At 45.7% G+C, this 18,225-nt stretch overlaps 1 protein-coding gene across 1 annotated transcript; it reads left to right on the top strand.

The window, feature by feature from the left end:
* Positions 1-442: 442 nt before the first annotated feature.
* LOC136758246 (RING finger protein 223) lies at positions 443-4,140 on the top strand. The gene is made up of 2 exons (XM_066712509.1): positions 443-636; positions 2,492-4,140. The coding sequence occupies exon 2, from the start codon at positions 2,595-2,597 to the stop codon at positions 3,168-3,170; it is 576 nt and encodes a 191-aa protein (XP_066568606.1). The 5' UTR covers positions 443-636; positions 2,492-2,594; the 3' UTR covers positions 3,171-4,140.
* The last annotated feature ends 14,085 nt before the right edge of the window (positions 4,141-18,225 follow it).

Raw genomic sequence — 18,225 nt, 5'->3', positions numbered from 1 at the left:
GAGGACAAAATGTTCACTTGCTGCCTAATATATCCCACCCACTGACAGGTGCCATGATAACGAGATTATCAGTGTTATTCACTTCACCTGTCAGTGGTCATAATGTTATGGCTGATCGGTGTATACTGTATGTGTGTGTGTGTGAGAGAGAAACAGGGGGTTTCCATTGGCAGTGGAACCAGAAGAGAGTTGGGGGGGGCACCAGGGACACCCTCTCTACCCACAGTCCTCCCCACCCAGCACAGCTGAGCTGTGAGTCGCTGTGGCAGTGTGTCGTCACACTGTTAGTTTACACAGAGAACTCGCCACCCTCTCATTTGACTGTCCTGTTCATGTCTCTGAATATTATCCCAGTATTTAAATGAGGATTTAAATGAAGGGAGTGAGACACACAAAAATGAGACACACAGAGAGTGAGAGTGTGAGAGAGAGGTATTTCTCAAGCAGTAAGGGTTTGGGAGAGACTCCACCCTGCCTCACAGCTTGGCTGTGTGTCTCGGGGGTCGAGGTGCACATTCTGACCCATGCTGTGTACCTGCAATCAGAGAGCTCACCTGTACCTGGAGACCTCCCCTGCCCTGCTGCCTGGACACCCAGCTCATTAACTCGGACTGCACTGGGGAGAAGCCCTGTCAGGTCAGTCTGGTTTCTTTCCATACAGAGCAGGGCCCACCTGCTGATCGCCCAGCTACTCAAAGTGCAAGTTTGCCTGGCAAATTTCCCATTGGATTGTTTGGGTTCTTTCTGCACTTTTTTTTACGCAGTGTTGTTACTGTGGGTTTGCAGTGGAGGCCTGTGGGAAATCTGGGCTATACTGCACCAGACCATGAATACACCACAGCGAACAGGCCTTAGAAATGTTTCTCATGGGGTATCATGGTGTTCGCATGGTTCCTACTCCCAGTTGTGAGGGTAGGCTGTGTTTACAGTTATTATCATAATAATAATAATAATAATAATAATAATAATAATAATAATAATAATAATAATAATAATAATAACAATAATCTATACAAATGACATTGGTACAAATAATGTAAACACTCTGGGAGCCACAAGACACCAGACACACCGGGAAAAAAAGACCATAAACATTGTAGACAACATGGCTGCCAGTTTGGAGTCGTTCAGCCTGGACAGCAGGGGACACCACACTTCATATAGTGACCCAGAGACCACAAATCGTGTGAGTCCTACCGATCACATTATGATTTGTAGCCATATATGGAGTACAAATAATAGTCATTAAAAGTACACAATATAATTTAAAATCAAGTCCATAAAAAGTAGATGCTTAAAAAACATAATGACAGGTTGTAAAGTATTTGTTTTTAAATAGTTTGCAGCAGAAGAGAATAGTTTTGTGTAGGAGTATTGAAATAAAACGTATTCAAACAACGGAGTCTATGGTAACCTTATTTGTCATATGTTTGTAGCCTGCTTATGCTAGGGAATATGTAGAAGCTGTGTTTAACAGCCTAGCCTTTGCTGCTGCAAAACACGGTTTCTTGTTTCAAACATGTTGCCATATTTATTCACTGAACTGTGATTGGGATCGTGCCCAGTGTAGGTGATTTTAATCCCATCAGCGGTTGATGTATTTCCTCCTCACTGAGGTGTTTGCAGTGTTGAGTGAAACAATGTGCTGGGTGCCGGTGTGCCGGTGTGCGTCCGTGTGTTGTTCTTCCGCACTGGAAAATGCAAATTTGCTCGAATAGTTTATGGAAAGATATACAGCTTCCTCTTTCAGCCCGTCTTGCTGCTACACGCTGACATTTAAACATTTAAAACACCCAACCCACAGTCACTCCCTCCGTGTTTCCAACTGATCTTTCTGATAAACTTAAAACAAACAAAAAAATGTATTGAAAGTAAAATAAAACAAAAGGGTCTCACAAAGACCATTGACCCTTTGAATGTCACAACTTTTGCTGCAATTGTACAGCATGTGTGGCATTTAAAACCTTTTTTTTAAAGTTGTTTTTGTTTCAGTGACAACAGTAAATACATGCTTCTGTTGTTTCTTCCTAGATGAGAAAATTAAGAGGAAATTTTGCTTTAAAAAGAAAAGATAAATCAGTGCGGAGTGTGACCTGAATAGAAATATCTATGAACTGCACTGCTTTACAATCCTTTATCGCATGCGCAACGTGATTCGAAAGGTACTTTTCTCTATCAGAGATCTGACAAAGGCCTGCTACAGACCTCACACTCCAGCACAGCTATTACTCTGATGCATGTCTCAACAGCACTGACACCTGCCATAATGCAAACTAGACTGCTGTCCACTTTGCATGGACTTTCTTATTATAATAAATATATTTACTTATATATCTTTCTGTGTTGCTGGGGGGGTAATAATAGACAATTTACATGGAAGAAAGCTTTGTTAACAACAGGCAAAATTATCCCTAATAAATGTATCCAATGCCGATAGAATTCCTGACTTTGATCATTAAATGTGTTTCATGGCCCGTCTTTTGTGTTTCAGGTCAGTCCAGGCCTCAGGTCACATGTAGTTTTGGGGGGTGTGTCTGGCTGGAAGAATCATTGACCAACTGAATCCCCCCCCCCCCACTTCCTGACAGGAGCCAATGCAGCCTTTGGAGCCGTCGTGCCTGGGGGCGTGGGAGGGGGTGGGGGGGAAAGAAGGGGAAGAGGACGCCCCTGACCTGGAATGCGCCATCTGCTTCAGCCAGTTCAACAACGTCTTCCGGGCGCCCAAGATGCTGCAGTGCCGGCACACCTTCTGCCTGGAGTGCCTGGCCCGCATGAACATCAAGTCCACCCAGCCCGACACCATCCAGTGCCCCCTGTGCCGAGGACACACCTCTCTGCCCGTGCTGGGCCTCCCCAAGCTGGACAACAACCCCACCATCCTGTCCTACCTACCCGATGCCATGCAGCGCGTCTACAGTGTCCGCTTCAACCGCAACAAGGGCCGGCTGCAGGTGAAGAGGCCCCTCGAGGCACACGCACTGCCCCAGCTCTCTTCTATCAGCCAGTCACTGGACGTGGGGCTGCCCAATGACCATGCCCGCCGCCAATCCCAGGACGGGCTGGTGTTGGGCCTGGCAGGCAGGCCCTGCTGCCGGGTCTTCCTCATGCTGTCTGTGGTGCTCACTCTGGTGCTGTTCACCTGCATCATCATCTTCTTCCTCAATCACTAGAGGCAGGGGGGGGTGAAAGAGAGAGAGAGAGAGAGGGAGGGAGAGAGTGAAAGGGTGAGAAAAGAAAGAGAAAGAGAGACAGAGAAAGACAAGGTTCTGGGCAAAGAGACAAAATACACTAACCCATCCTTTCAGAAAATAAACAACAATATATAATAATAATAATATATTCATCAAATCAAAACAAATAGAAAGTGGACTGAATCCCTCACAGAACCACAACAGGCAAGTCTCTATCCAGTACAGGCTTCTGAATGTAAAAGACGTAAATTTATAGATAAACAAACAAACCAACACACAAATAAACAAATACATAAATATGAACATTTAAATATTCCACTTTAAGCTATAATGTCACATGCCTGTCCTATATTCCGATGGTTCAGGCAGTTTGCCCAGTTTATAAAGTGCCAGTGAGGGTGTGAACCTGCTGCCACTCTGGGCTCCTTTCTCCCAGCTGGATTGTTTCCTTCTCCTCCACAGATGCTGCAATGCAGTGCCAAGATTTGGGAACTGGCCAGGCTACCTGCATGCAAATTATACTCTGGTAAATTTACCAGAGTAATGTGCCACTTTTAGCATGGTTTTACTGTGGCTATGTGCTGGTTTCAGAGCTTGTCCACAGCTCCCATCATACACTGCAAGCCCAGTTCTACATGGCAGCACTTTGTTGTTTGAAGACTTGTGGCTCCTACTGGGAGCAGCGACACAGGGACTTCAGTGCCACGCCTCCGCCAAAACCTGACGCTCGCTGTAAATAGGAAAACTGAAATAATGTGGACCTGCCTCCCTCTGACTGCGCTCTGATACAGATACAGGTCAGAGCTGCTGCTGAATCAGCACTGCTTCAAACAAACACTCAGTACTCTGTCGCTGTGCTTCATACAGAGAGGTAATTGTTTGTATATTTTGTACATTTTTTGTATGGATGCTTTTAAGTTAATAATTGAATAAAAACCTGCACAGCACAGCTCTTGTGTGTGATTGTCTTGGAGGAGTTCAAAGGCAAATGACAGTAACTTGTCAGAAGGTGACAAGTGATTGTGCTGAGTGGATATTTGCTTACCTCATCCCTCACACACCCACATACACACTAACCATGCACAAACTGGAAGATAGGAATAAATAAAACAGAATGTTCCAATGGATGCCAGTAGCCACTAGTATAATTATCTGTTCTCATTGTAAAATCCCCCCCCCCCTCCCTCCTGTACACCTGGGCAGCATGAAAAAGCAACAACAAATCCAAAATGCTCAGTGTTGCAACATGACTAACATGCAGTACGCCAAACCATCCAGCAGATAGCAGCATAATACTACAAATGTTCCCTCCCATGAGTTACACTCGCATCAATCACACACTACACCTTTTCAGACACTAGATGGAGCTGTCATTATATCCCATTTCTTAGGTATTGCAGTTTTTCTAAAATCGGTTATAAGGGTCTTTTTGCAACTATTTGGTGAGAGTACAGTGCATTATAGTAGCTAACACACACACACATACACACAATATCAAATAAATGACAAAACAATGCAAGAAATGAGAGTAATATTATAATAAATACACACAGTCTAAACAGTAGAGGTGGGGGAGGGAGTGAGAGGGTTGGGCAATTATTGCAGAATGATGAAGTGTAACTCGGTGTAGAGTCTGTCTCCATGAGCTCCTGTTGTATTCAAGTCATGCCAATGTTTCCTCTGTTAATTTTTTTTCCTGTAGATAAAAGTCTGGCTGTGTTTGTCAGAGGTGATAAGAGCGCTCCCACACCACAGCCACTGAGCGCAGGGCAGCCTGTACCCCCATCTCCTCTCCCCTGGGGGTCACCACACCACACAGCGAGCAAGAATTACTCATCAGAGAGCGGGTTCATACTGGGGCCTGACTCACACACACAGAAAGAGAGGGAGATGCAGAGACGCAGATAGAGAGAGCGAGGTAGGGGGGCTAGTGTGATAAAGAGAGAGAGAGAGAGAGATGGGGGGGTGTCATAGGGTGAATTCGAGGACAACTATGATGAGCCAGTCAGAAATTACACAAGACATAGACTGTGTTGAAATCTTCCAAAAAAGAAAAGAAACACATACTAAGAATAACAGCGATGACAATAATAGCACTCAGCTGCCTGTTCTCCTGCCTTTCCTCTCCTTTGCTTTTTACAATGAAGGGGTGAAATTGCTCGCTTCCTCAGAGTGGAGATCTGGTCAGCTGTGGAAGCCACGAACATCTTCACACACCCAGCACAATATCAGCCGCCCCTTCCTTAATTAAATTGGGTCACACTTTACAACTGGTTCCTAATGAGATGATGTGTGAATCCTCCAGGATCACACACAAATATCTTACACACTTTATCTGAGGTCTGCTGTTAATCACAGGTATAACTAGGTGAGGGTCGGGGTCTGGGAGAAGGTGACAAGACTGGGTTTGGGGTCAGGGCTCATACATGTGATCAACAGCAGAACTCAGTGGAAGTGCAAAGGCCTTCACAGGTGTTTCCTGTGGGATTCATACATGCATTCATTATGAATTGGGGATCATTAATTGTACAGTGTTATCATTACATTCCCTAATTAATTAATTAATTAATTAATTAAAGTGTGAATACCACATCAATACCTCAGGGAGCTCCGATGTTGACCGCACGCTACTCATACATTCAGTACATTAGAAATGTGTGGCAGCTTATAGGATTAATGCTGGGTAGTCCATTTCTGATGTGATGCAGCTCTCAAACCTTGAGAAAAATAAGACAATTGTACTTTGTGTTAACATTGTTTTTTATATTCGCTACTGTCCAGCGGACCTTTTCAGTCGCACCGCAGCGTCTCGTTGTTATCAGAAGGGAAATATTCACGCCTGCCCGTGGTGTCTGTGTCAGGTGTAGGTGTAAGTCAAAGTACAGCTGCTCACTCTCTCTCCTGTCCCCTGCTTGCTCCGTGTGTTTTGGTGTTCACTCCACTTCACCTTGACAACAGTAGTGAAGACAACTATAATGTATCCCGGCAGCGTTTCCAGGCAGTGCTGGGAGATGGGATGTGACGTGATGCCCTGTAATGCTTTTCCAATGGGGCTGACACACACTCCAAATAAAAGCGTTATACAGTAGCAGCAAAAAATGTGTCTGTAATGCCAACGGGCCACCGTTCACAGGAGACACCATGACTCACTGACAAGGACATGGTGTCACGTCTGTCAATCACTTAATCACTGTGAATGATGTCTCACTCTCACTCTCACTCACTGACACACACACACTCAGACACAGACACAAACATTGGCATATGTACACAGAAACACACAGAAACACATGGACACATCTCAGAAACGCACAGAAACACACAGACACATATCTGAAACACACAGGCAGAAAAATAAAGTCACAAACAGAGGAGCAGAGGCAAGCACCTGTGTCCACAGACACACTGACACAAACTCTTACAGACACGCACAGACACAGAGACACTTTTGAAATCCTTGATGAAAAAGGCAGAGGCACAAGCTCAGGGCCTAAAACTCTATCTAAGGGAAAGACTAGAAGCAATCGAACGTTTACATGAATTATATCCGGAGACTAATTTGCTTGTTTTTGCTGCCAGACAAAGACATCTCTTATGTGTTTATGCATTTACTTATCATTTTTGGTCTTCTAAACAAATTGAATAGAAACTAATCAGAGCACAACAGAATCAATTAAAAAAAAATGTGTCAGTGATTTAAACAGAATGATCCCGGCCAAGAATGTGTCAGCATGCATCGTGGTCACAGCTTCTGACTGAGCGAGAGACAATACTGCCTTTTTACTGAGAAAATTAAGTCATTAGCCCTGCAGCTGGTTAGGTGCGGGGGGGGGGGCACACAGAACAATCACAGAAACAGTGTCTGTGTGTACGTGTATGTTTGTGTGTGTGTGTGTGTATCGATAACTGACCAAAACAGTTGGGTGCTGGACTATCAGCTTTCAGGAAATCAGGGAAAAGGAAGAAGAGAGAGTAAATGGGAGCTACTAGCTCTTGTGCTGGAAAAAAGACAAGAAAAAACTGTGGGATGGGAATGGAGGGTCAGTGTGTGTGTATGTATTCTTTTTTCTTCTTCATACACACAAGCCCTCTTTCCTGTGCTGCGCAGGGAGGCTCTGAGCAAAGTGGGAGGCCTGCCGATCTCCCGGCTGTTCGCAGAGAGGTGTGACTCCGAGAGACTCCAGACGGAGTCTCAGCAGGCCCCGAGGCTCTCCCAGCTCTGCCAGATGTTCCTCTTCGCTCTGTCACTGTCTGGGCTGGAGAGCTGGGGATACGTTCTTAAAACAGCTGTACACATGCTGAAGTTTGTGATTGAACTACAGATGATGCCTCCCTCCTGAGCTCAGAGTGGCTGCAGTGTCCAATGCACACTTTGATGTCTAACTCAGAGTTCAAATTAAATAAATGCAAAACAAACAAACAAAGAAACAAAACCGTCCCCTTCTGTCTCTGGCTGTTGAACGCAAGACTGAGTGCTGGCATGGCAGATGCAGTTCTGCTTGCCAGCCAGAAGAGGATGCCAGAGCCCAGATCAAACCCGCGGGCATTGGAGTTGTCACGTGTAGTAGGTTCACACATTCATGACATACAACGCACCCCATTCATGACATCACTCACTCTTGCATAATGATTAATCAAGATGTCATTATATCTTTGTAGTTTTGTTTTCTTTTTCCAAGGGATACGTGTTCAATTAAGTAACATTCATAGAAACATTTTAATAAAACCTTCTCAGAAAATCTCAGTGTTGCAACAGTTAGCTTTCCTGTGAATTTCAAACTGCTAATGATTCTCATGTGATCAGTATGATAACAATAGGATAGCGTGAAAAACACATGGATTTATGGGTAACTTCTGCACAAAATGCATGTTAGCCCTGTAGAGCTGAAAGCGTTACAGTGAATTATACACCGTTCCTGCGAACCTCCCTGTGAAACAACAAACTCGCACGAGATTCGCAGAGAACAAACCAACGCATCCCAAAGCATTAGTATTCTGAAACAGGAATGGACAAAATTAGAGATGTCAAAGGATCGGGAGACAATGTGCACTTCTTCAGAAAATAACTTTGGCATGTCTGGCTTCCAGGGACTTCAGGACGAAAGACGAAACTGGCAATGAGGAGGGAGGGAGATGGAGAGATAGACACATCGGCGAACAGAAAGAGAGGGAGGGAGAGAGGAAGAGGCAAAGATATACACAGAAAGATATAATCTATAACACAGATAAACAGATGGATTGACAGGCAGGCAGATGGGGGCCAGGGTGAAGAGAAATTAAATAAAAAAAGGAAGTAAGAAAAACTCCAAAAAAGCTTGCATGACGTCCGAAAGAACTGAAGAATGGAAACTCTTACTGAGGGGATCCCTGGACAAGTTTTATAATACACACACACGCAAACATTCCCCAACTCTGAGGGGCAGGGATTGGTTGCCATACCCTGCGTTTACTTTGCCGACGTAGGAGAGCAGTCACTGAGGAAGTTTACAGAAGTCTCCTGGGCAGCGGGGGCGATGCGGAGCGCGTGCTTCAGTTCGTAAACAGGAGGCCAGATCTGTTTGGAAGCCATTCGTCATCTTCGAAAGGGTCAGAGTCAACGAGGGCATTCAGAGAAAAAAAGAAAAATAACAAAATAAATATTCCCCTTGAGCTGTGCTGCTTTATGACAAGGCTGTGTGGAGGAGGTCAACTTCTGTCTTCAGTGGGAATAGGTCCCAAGACACTCAGATATTTGAGATTATGGTTGTTTTTCCTCTCTGCAAAATTTGAGGGACAGGTTAATAGATTCTTAAAGCTTTAGGTGTGATTTTAAACAGGTGTGGATACCACTCCCCCACAAAAAAACATGCCCAATTAAAAGCAAACTAGAACGTGACTATACTGCATTCAAAACATTTACTGTGTGTAAAATAATAAATGAATGGCTGTCGGGGAGGGGGCGTTCCTGCTTTCTCAGGGTCCACATGTGGCATGCAGATGCTCTGGGCAGCAGGGTGTGCCGCGGCAGTCTGGGAGCCCCAGTGGTCTCAGCGGCAGGTTTTCCTCTTGACAGGAGCTGACTCAGCACCGGCAGGCACTCATGCTGCCCGGGGGGGGCGGGAATCCCACCATGCTGACGTCTGTCCGGTGAGATGGAAATTGTGAGGGTCTTGTGTACTCTCTGGTCGGGTACCTGCGTGCGTCTGTCTGGAGGCTTGTTCCTATTGGCTGCGAGACTTGGATGACAGAGCACATATGGGAGTCAAAAGACAGAAAGAGAGAAAGTGATCCAGACCACTGTTATTACTCATAGAAGGGTTTTCTGTCTCACTTCCATGACTCGACATGCAGCTCCTGTTATTGGCCAAAGCACAGAAAGCTCTGTGGTTTCCGAGATGCTCAGAAACTGTTTTTCATTCTGTCTGGGTTCCTGCACAATGTCCACTTGTCCACTTGTATGCACACTGACCGAAATAAATCAATCAATAAATATCCGTGCCTTGGACCGCGGGACTGAACAGACATACTGAACATCAAAATAATGATAAAAAATAACCTAGGCTCTTGGCCTTTCAGGATTCAGGGTGAAGCACACCAGGTGATTGCCGTGAATGCTGGACCCTTTCTGCTGCTGTCGGACACAGACAGTTAGTCAGAGAAGTGCAGCTCCCACGTCTGGCCAGAACCATATGTGACCACAACTGATAATACACGCATGCAGGCTGCAGTTCCATGCACAGGGTCCATATGACAGTTAACACTAATACTAATTCAAAACAAACAATCCAAATAAACCATTCCCTTCTGTCTCCTGGCCATTGAACACAAGAGTGAGTGCTGGTCTGATAGGTGCAGTTCTGCGCACCAACCAGACGGGGGTGCCAGAGCCCAGATCAAATCCGTGCAAGAGTTGACACGTGTGTGCGAGTGTGTGGAGGTGTCTGTTTGTGTGGGTCTGTGTGAGATTATTCGTAAATAGAGGGTAACAGGGACCTGTGACAGTAAACAAGGCAGCAGCAGCAGCCCTGCAGCTGGAATCGAGAGAGCTGGTTTGGTTAAGTGTGCTGAGGAGGCCCATCAAGACATTCCTGGGCGGTGAGGTAGTGAGTCAGGCAGCAGAGAGCAGCACTGCCGATGGATCACGCTGTGCACGTGGCGCTAGCTCTTTCCCCCCCCTCTCCCAGCCTGGGGCTCCAGAGGTGCCGGGAAGCTTTGAAAAGGGAAAGCATTCTGTCTTCTTTTTTGGATTTGTTTTTTCAAATCCCTTTAAACATCCAGACAGTAACATGCAAGTGAAGCGCCCACTGTGAGCCAGTAAGCCATGGCTCCTCGATTTCACTTACAAAGCAGTTTGGGGCTGACCAGCAGTCTGAGTACTCCGTAGGATGCCATCGCACAAAACTGCATCATGTCGATGGTGTGGTAACCTGTGCAACAGGTGTCAACTCAGCCTCACTGGCCACCCACAGTAAAGCACTGGGAGATAAAAGAGGGGGTAGACAGCAGTTCCCCCTGGGCCTCAGATCCTCTCAACCACTAAATTAAAAACTGAAGCTTGGTCAAATGTACTAATATGGGAGGGTAACTTGCAAATTATATTTAAATTCTTCATTGCTGTACAGTGCCTGAAATAGGGGACTCTAACCCTGCCCTAGCACAGACCAACACGTAACCTTAATTAAAATCCCTAATTTAATTTACATGCAAAATTAGTCTAGATTAAAATAATGGCCTCTAAACAACTTAAATAACCTCTGGCTTTACCTGCATCACTGATTATAACTGAGCATTGCCAAATGTTCTAAGTTTGAGTTTTGACGGGAAAGGCACGCATGAGAAACATTTAATATTAAATAAATAATTCCTATCAGAATAACATGAGAGAGAGAGAGATAGAGGGGGGGGTGATCAAAGAATGAGTCAAACATGCAGAGTAACAGTAAACTCCCTCAGCGTGAAGCTGTGGTGACTGCTGCCGTCACTTTGCTGGGCTCAGCAGGGTCTCCCCAGACGGAGCACACAGCAGAGATGAGTGAGGTCGAGTTTCCAAATTCAGGGCTACAGACGTCAGAGCCGATGACTCAGACAGAGACCCTCCGCCTCGCCGCTACCACGCATTCCCCAACACGTATCCTCCAGTCTCGCACCCAGACTTTCCAGTACAGATAGTGGTATAGCAGTATGTTGGGGAAACGTACTACACGTTTTAGTATGAACACACACAGACACACACATACACACTCACTGACACGTAGACGCACTCACAGACAGACACACATGCACACACACACACACTGACACAGACACTTACAGACAGACATACACACACACATTCACTGACACTCACAGACCTACACACTTGCATACACACTATGTATATTACAGTAAATACACACTTCCACACTGAACTGCAAAAAGCATTGACTGAGTAAGTTCCAGTCAAAAGACATCTTTGTTTTCCTAGGCTTCCCGTATAGTCCCCCCTCCACTGGGGTCAAGGCCTCTTTCTGTTCTGTATCTGCCAGTCCTTTGTTGTCGTTTTCCTTTCCTGGGGATGTGATTATAACCAGGCACGCTGAGGACAGTTCCCTCGGGCCCTTTCTGAAAGATATTTGTGTTTAATCTGGCCTCCATGTCTATTTGCTTAGGGGTAGGGCTTATCCAACTCCCTATCCATGCCTTCGTCACTCTGGTGTGAGCGTTTTTCTCCTTGTGCCCCCCTCCTATTAAAAATGACACTCAATTTACCATCAGGCTGAACCAGATGGAAATCTCAGGGAACAGGAACAATGTCTTATTTCCACATTTCCCCACAACTCCCTTTTAACCAGCAGGTCACAGGTATCGGCTATTTTCTGTCAAATGTCTCTTCGCCACGTAGCTTCTGATAACGTAAATGACCCTAACCCTAGGCTGACTCTTAAAGACAATTATCTGGCCACATGTATCTAGGGATTAATCTCTGGCCCCTAAGTGGTTTAACAACCTTCCCACTGAAGTCAGGAAAGTCAGCTGACCACCTTTCTGCAATTACTCAATACACACCTATTCAGACTGTACCTGTAATTTAGTTCCCGTGTGGCTCGGCTCTCCTGTAAAATTGCACGTTATATCTCGTACAACTTTCTTTTACATTGCTAATACTCTTGTTGTTTATATTGATTTCCCTAATGTCCCCTTCCCCTGAGCTATTAACTCTGACTTCACAACCTGTCTGCAATTAGTAGCTCAAAAATCTATGATGTAGGACTTGTATTAACTGTATATATTTCTTATGCACTTATGTAATTTCGAACTTATAATTGTATTATGTTTTGATCGGTAATTTTATACTGTATTGCACTTTTATAATGCTCTTATCTTTTGTAAGTCGCCCTGGATAGGGGCATCTGCTAAGAAATAAATAATAATAATAATAATAATAATAATAATAATAATAATAATAATAATAATAGGGATAGGGTTACATCACCCCAGGGGAGAAAGACTGTATTATGTTACATTAAATTGTATAAAAACATATTTTATTTCTAACTAGCAGGGGCCACACAGGCTGCACTTGCAACCCTGCGGTCAATTGAGTGTAGAACTCCCCCACCTAAGAATAATTCTGCCTTGTTGGGGGCAGGCACTGTGATTGGTTGGGTGTGTTTGGGGTGTGTCCTTCCCGTTTTCAGCTGGCTGCAGTAGAGGCAGGGGGGTGGGGGCGGCTGCTGGGATGGGTGACTGGTTGCACCTGGGGGAGTCTGCGCCTCTATGGATGCTGCTGTGCATAAGAGCCTCTCTCTAAGCTCTGTGGGGGAGGAACGAGGACAAAGATAGTTTCTGGTTGCAAGGCCTAATTGTAGCTTCTCTGTTGTTGTTCTTCTATTGAAAAGAATGCAATGGAGATGGTAAAGCTCCCAGAAGGAGGTGCGAGTCTTGAGGAGTGAAAGTTTGAGACATCAAGCCTGTGGAAACCTGGAAAGAGGTTTCAGAGAGGAAATTGTTTTTATTCTACTTTTGCTTGTGTTACTGATTTTTGATCTGGTATTGCAAACTGCACATGGCCCCAACACACTGCTGCTGCGCTCTGTCCTCAGACACACTTATCTGTTGGGCACAGGACTGCTGTCTCTGTTGTGTCTAAACACAGCAGCTCAGGGATCCTGTTCACAATATACACACAGCATAGCAGGTCGTTTATTTAACAGATAAACTGTTTTATATCATAAACCTACTGTATGAATCAGTTGTAAGGGTGGGAGAGCAGTACAACGCAAAGGAAATGCAACCTACAAAACACACAGGAGAACCGCTAGAAAATATTGAATTTCTATGCAGATTCCCGGCACTGTTCTCTCGTGAGGTCTAGCCAGATGAAACGTACACACTGCAGCACCACTGCTCAATATCAGCAGCCCTGAGCAGGGAGCACATGCACTCCTGCACCAGTCCAGCTCACCGCCGGCTCCTTGCCTGTCCGCCTGCGATTCACCACACTTGAGTCCTGTCTTGATGCCAGAAAACATGAGACCATAGTTTCAAAGCTGCCTCAGAAGCCTGCTGGGGAGTGCTGGTACCCTACAGCCTGGTTCGTCTTTGGCCTGCGCTCTGTGTTCTTGAAAACATGCTTTGAGTCACACAGGACGTCTTCAAGGACAGAAAGTGGTTTTCAGGAAGCTCCCATTTCCTCTGCGGGTGCAAGGCTTCCCTGTTTATGTTCTCGTCAACACTATTCTTCCCCCTGTACTTTAATTTATATTTGACTTTTTTTTCCCTTGAACTATTTCGGGATAATATAAAAAAAAAATCTTTAAACATAGTAGTTTCTGCTTTGAAAAAAACCTTCTTAAACAATATATACAGTACTGTGCAAACGTTTTAGGTAGGTGTGAAAAAATGCTGTAAATAAGAATGCTTTCAAAAATAGACATGTTAATAGATTATAGTGAGTGAACAGAAGAAAAATCTAAATCAAATCAATATTTGGTGTGACCACCCTTTGCCTTCAAAACAGCATCAATTCTAGGTCCACTTGCACACAGTTTGTGAAGGAACTCGACAGGTAGGTTGGCCCAAACATCTTGGAGAACCAACCACAGTTCTTCTGTGGATTTAGGCAGCCTCAGTTGCTTCTCTATCTTCATGTAATCCCAGACAGACTAGACGGTGTTGAAAACAAAGATACATTAAGTAGTTCCTAAACAGACCATCCCCAAAGCAGAATAAGCATTTTGAACAGTAATTGAGCAGGTTGACTGATGGTTTTCCTATGGCTAATCCATGAATATCGAATGCTGTGCCTTGGTTTTCCATCCTTTGTATCATGCTTCATTACGCTGTGCCGTACTGGGCTATGTTATACTATCCTGTACTATGCAATGGTACACTCTCCTATACTATGCCATGCTATGTTATACTACGCAATGGGGAGGGATGTGTTGTGAAACAATGTTGCAATGGCGCTCCGTGGTTATGCAAGGTCTTTCTCCGCATGTATGCAAGACTATCCCTGTCTGTCAGTCCAGCCAGGGGGAGACAGGCTGTGATCTGAGCTTCCTGTTGGTGGAGTGAGTAGCACAGAAAAAATGAGAGTAAGCAAGCAAGAGTAACCAAAAACAAAACAAAAAATGGAAAACCAACATCACTACTACTAAAGCAATTTATACAACCTGTTGCTGCTCTCACGCATTATGTTCCTGACAAACTGCTCTGTTTCCTGACACAGTCCCCTTCCCCGGCTGCTGAGAGCCCCATCACAGGCCCTGGGCACAATAATTCACTTCCTGAGTCTCCATCTGCAGCCTCCATTCAGAGCTGCACAGGCCAGACGGCAATCTGACTGCACTCGGCTTTGTGGTCAAAACAACGGTCATGTAATCTTTCATTTTCTATTGTGTTCATGTTTGTTTGTTAATATGTTTAAATGAATAGGAATTTAGTTGTGTGGCAATGCATGCAATTATCTTTCATCACAGATAACTGGTGTTGAAACACCTCCCACAGCAATGACCAGTTTTAAATTTGAGAGAGAGAGAGACAGTACTGTTGAACTATGTGAGAGGCAATGCCTTGTAATTCATTGAGTCCGGATACTGTGAGAGAGGTGGGCACTGCAGAGCATTTTTGCAGTGCTTAGAGCTGAGAGGCCAGGGAGATGGGCAGCTCAGATTGCTGATTAGAGACGAGACCGGGGAGAGGGAGGCAGAGGTTAGATCTGAGATTCTGGGGAGAGCGGACAGCTTTGTGGAGCAGAGAACTAAGGGAGAGGCCGTCAGGACGATTTTACTCAGCAGAGAGGGAGAGTGGCAGTGGGTGGCAGAGGTCAGAGCCAAGAGGCTGGGGAGCAAGGCAGGTGCAATTGTCAATGAGAGCTGACGAGAAGGCACTGGGCTAGGAGGGGGGCAACTTCTGCGTAGCTGTTCTTTGATCCAGCCTTGCCAGGGAGTTAGGGAACAATGGGGGGAGGAAGTGTGCCTCCTGGTGATAAGAGAATGACGACAGCTGGAAACTCATTTCAATGGCTTTCCAGTCAAAGTAGGGCCCATAATCGCTGGAGGAGCTTTGTTTAGAACCTGCGACTTCTGACCCTGACACCCAACTCACACACATTCTCCACTTCCTGTGTTGAGGGGCTGGCTGCCTGTGGCGGCCTCCCTGTGAGTGGACAGGATTGTCTGGACCCTCCCCCCGCAGAGACCACTCCGAGTTGCAGTTACAGATACACTACTGCTGTCTCATGCTACTGTTGTCTTACACTTCTGCTATTTCTAAACAACTACAGTGCTGCTACTACTAATATTACTAATATACTGCTGGTACTACTTCAGCTAACACTATTGCTAAACTATACTGCTGGGGACTTTACGCCTTCAGACCTCCAGGTTCTGCTGAAGGGGTCATTCAGGAGTGCGGGCACACAGCTCAGCCAGAGGGGTCATGGGTTTACCCCGGCAGACATGCACAGCATACTTGACGCATGACTGTTGATATACACTCTCCCACTTAATGGCGAAGGGATCTGATTTAATCCCCCCTTGACAGAGAGAGTTTAACTGCAGCAGCGCCCATGACAGCTGATGACACATATCTTCCATGCAGCTGTGCACATCTGGAGTGTGGACACCGTGCCGCCAGTATGGATTGCCCTGCATAAACACTGACCTGTGATTCACTGAAAATACAGCCTTCACCCCACCCCCACCCCAACCCAACATGCTCAAACTGCACAGTGACCAGGGCAAGATTTGCAGCTCTGAGTCAAAGCCATTGAAAAGCATCTGTGGTCAGAGGTTTTTTTGGGTTGTTATTTTTATCTTTCTCTGTTGGGGAAACATGCAACACTGGTAACACTGACTGCACTTCTAACATGGTTTGCCTGTGGTTGTGCCCAAGTTCTACAGTGGCTTCCTAGGATTTTGGCATGCCTTCACTGGCATGTCAACAGGCCGGAGAAGTCCTTATCATCATCATATCATGGTATTGCCTGGGTCCAGTGTGCAGGGGCATCGCAAGGGGGTAGGCATCCTAGGCAATTGCCTGGGGTCCAGGGCTGGGGGGGGGGGGCCCAAATGGGAAACCCCCCCCCCCACTCTTACGGGAGAAATCTCCCCCCCCGGCTTCACCATCAGGATTTATTTTGCCTGGGGCGCCCACATACTCTAGAATTACCTCTGCAGTGTGGTACATAACAGGGAAGGCATGCTGGACCCATAGGAGGCCACTGTAACACTTGGACACAGACACTGTAAAACTGTGTTAAAATTGTGAAAAAATGCTAACTTTGCTGAGATACCCCTGGTTTAATCGTGCAGCTCAGCTGGGGGGGAGCAGTCCGAAAACACAGCCTGTGCAAAAAGACACGGCCTGGGAGATGGTGTGGGGCTTAGCAAAGTTGGGGAGGCCAGAAATAACCCTCCGATGAGAATGAGGTAAGAAACCGGTTGCGAAAGTATTGCTAAGTAACATCTCATTGAGCCTTCTTTTTGTTTGGTCACTTCTCTCATGTTTTGGTCACCCTTACTTCCTGTGAAATGTGCACTGCCCATCCCCCTGCCTTGAGCTTGGTCAACACTACTTTTGTGAATTGACCACATGATTGATGCAACGTTAACTTGGCTTAACCGTGGTTAGTTTTGCACTGGTCTCCCAGGGGCTCAACATGCCTTTGCTGAGCTTTACCATAGGTGCTCCGAGTAGGTATTTTGTACGGTTACCAATTGGCTGGCCACAGGGAGGGACTACAGCTCAAACTGAGGATGAATTTCACAAGAATAAAAGAAAGAAAGGAAAACACAACACAACTGCCCAGTCAAACCAAACCAAAACCAACAACAGAACAGAAGCAACTCTCCTCAGACCGGAGCATGAGCAGAGAGCACACACAGGCAGCACAAGGAGAGCAGGACCATTTACAAACAAATACATAAATAAATAAATAAATAAATAAATACACACATAAATAATGAATACAAATCACATCTCCCTGTTCCTGGGTGCCCGAATGTGAGTGACAGGAATTGAATGGGCTGGAAGGGCACAGTCAGGCCACGCCCCCCTCCCCCCCCTCTCTAATTACAGAGAGGCGCTCGATCAGGTGCTGATTGTGATCTGAGTGCCTGGCAACGACCCCCCAGCTGAGAACCGGCCAGAAAAGCCAGTCACGCCAGATGCACGGTTTACAATGAAGGCCACTGACCTGTCCTGTAGGGACTGACAGCCACTCGGAAGCAAAGACAGAAAGTGACATCACCTAAAACTGAAGAAGAAAAAATTTGACTAACTATAACTAAAAACTATAACTGGTAACTGATCACCTATACATTGTGAATTTAAAGTTATAATCTCCAAACTTTATGTAAAATATGCAAAGAATGAAGGCAGGATCATTTGCTAGTTCAGGTGCAGAATGACCCCTGCTCTCCTCCTCCCCATTCTCTTCCTGTTCTCCCCCTGCTCTCCACCTCCCCCACACACCCTACCCAGGTTCCAAGGCTCCACCCGAAATCTGACAACTGGCATTTGCCCCTGGTTCTGCCTCAAGTACAAGCTGCTGATAGACCAAGAAAAACAC

Source organism: Amia ocellicauda, chromosome 9, assembly GCF_036373705.1.
Source record: "Amia ocellicauda isolate fAmiCal2 chromosome 9, fAmiCal2.hap1, whole genome shotgun sequence".
In the NCBI taxonomy this organism is placed as follows: Eukaryota; Metazoa; Chordata; class Actinopteri; order Amiiformes; family Amiidae; genus Amia; species Amia ocellicauda.
This window is presented reverse-complemented; position numbering and strand designations above follow the sequence as displayed.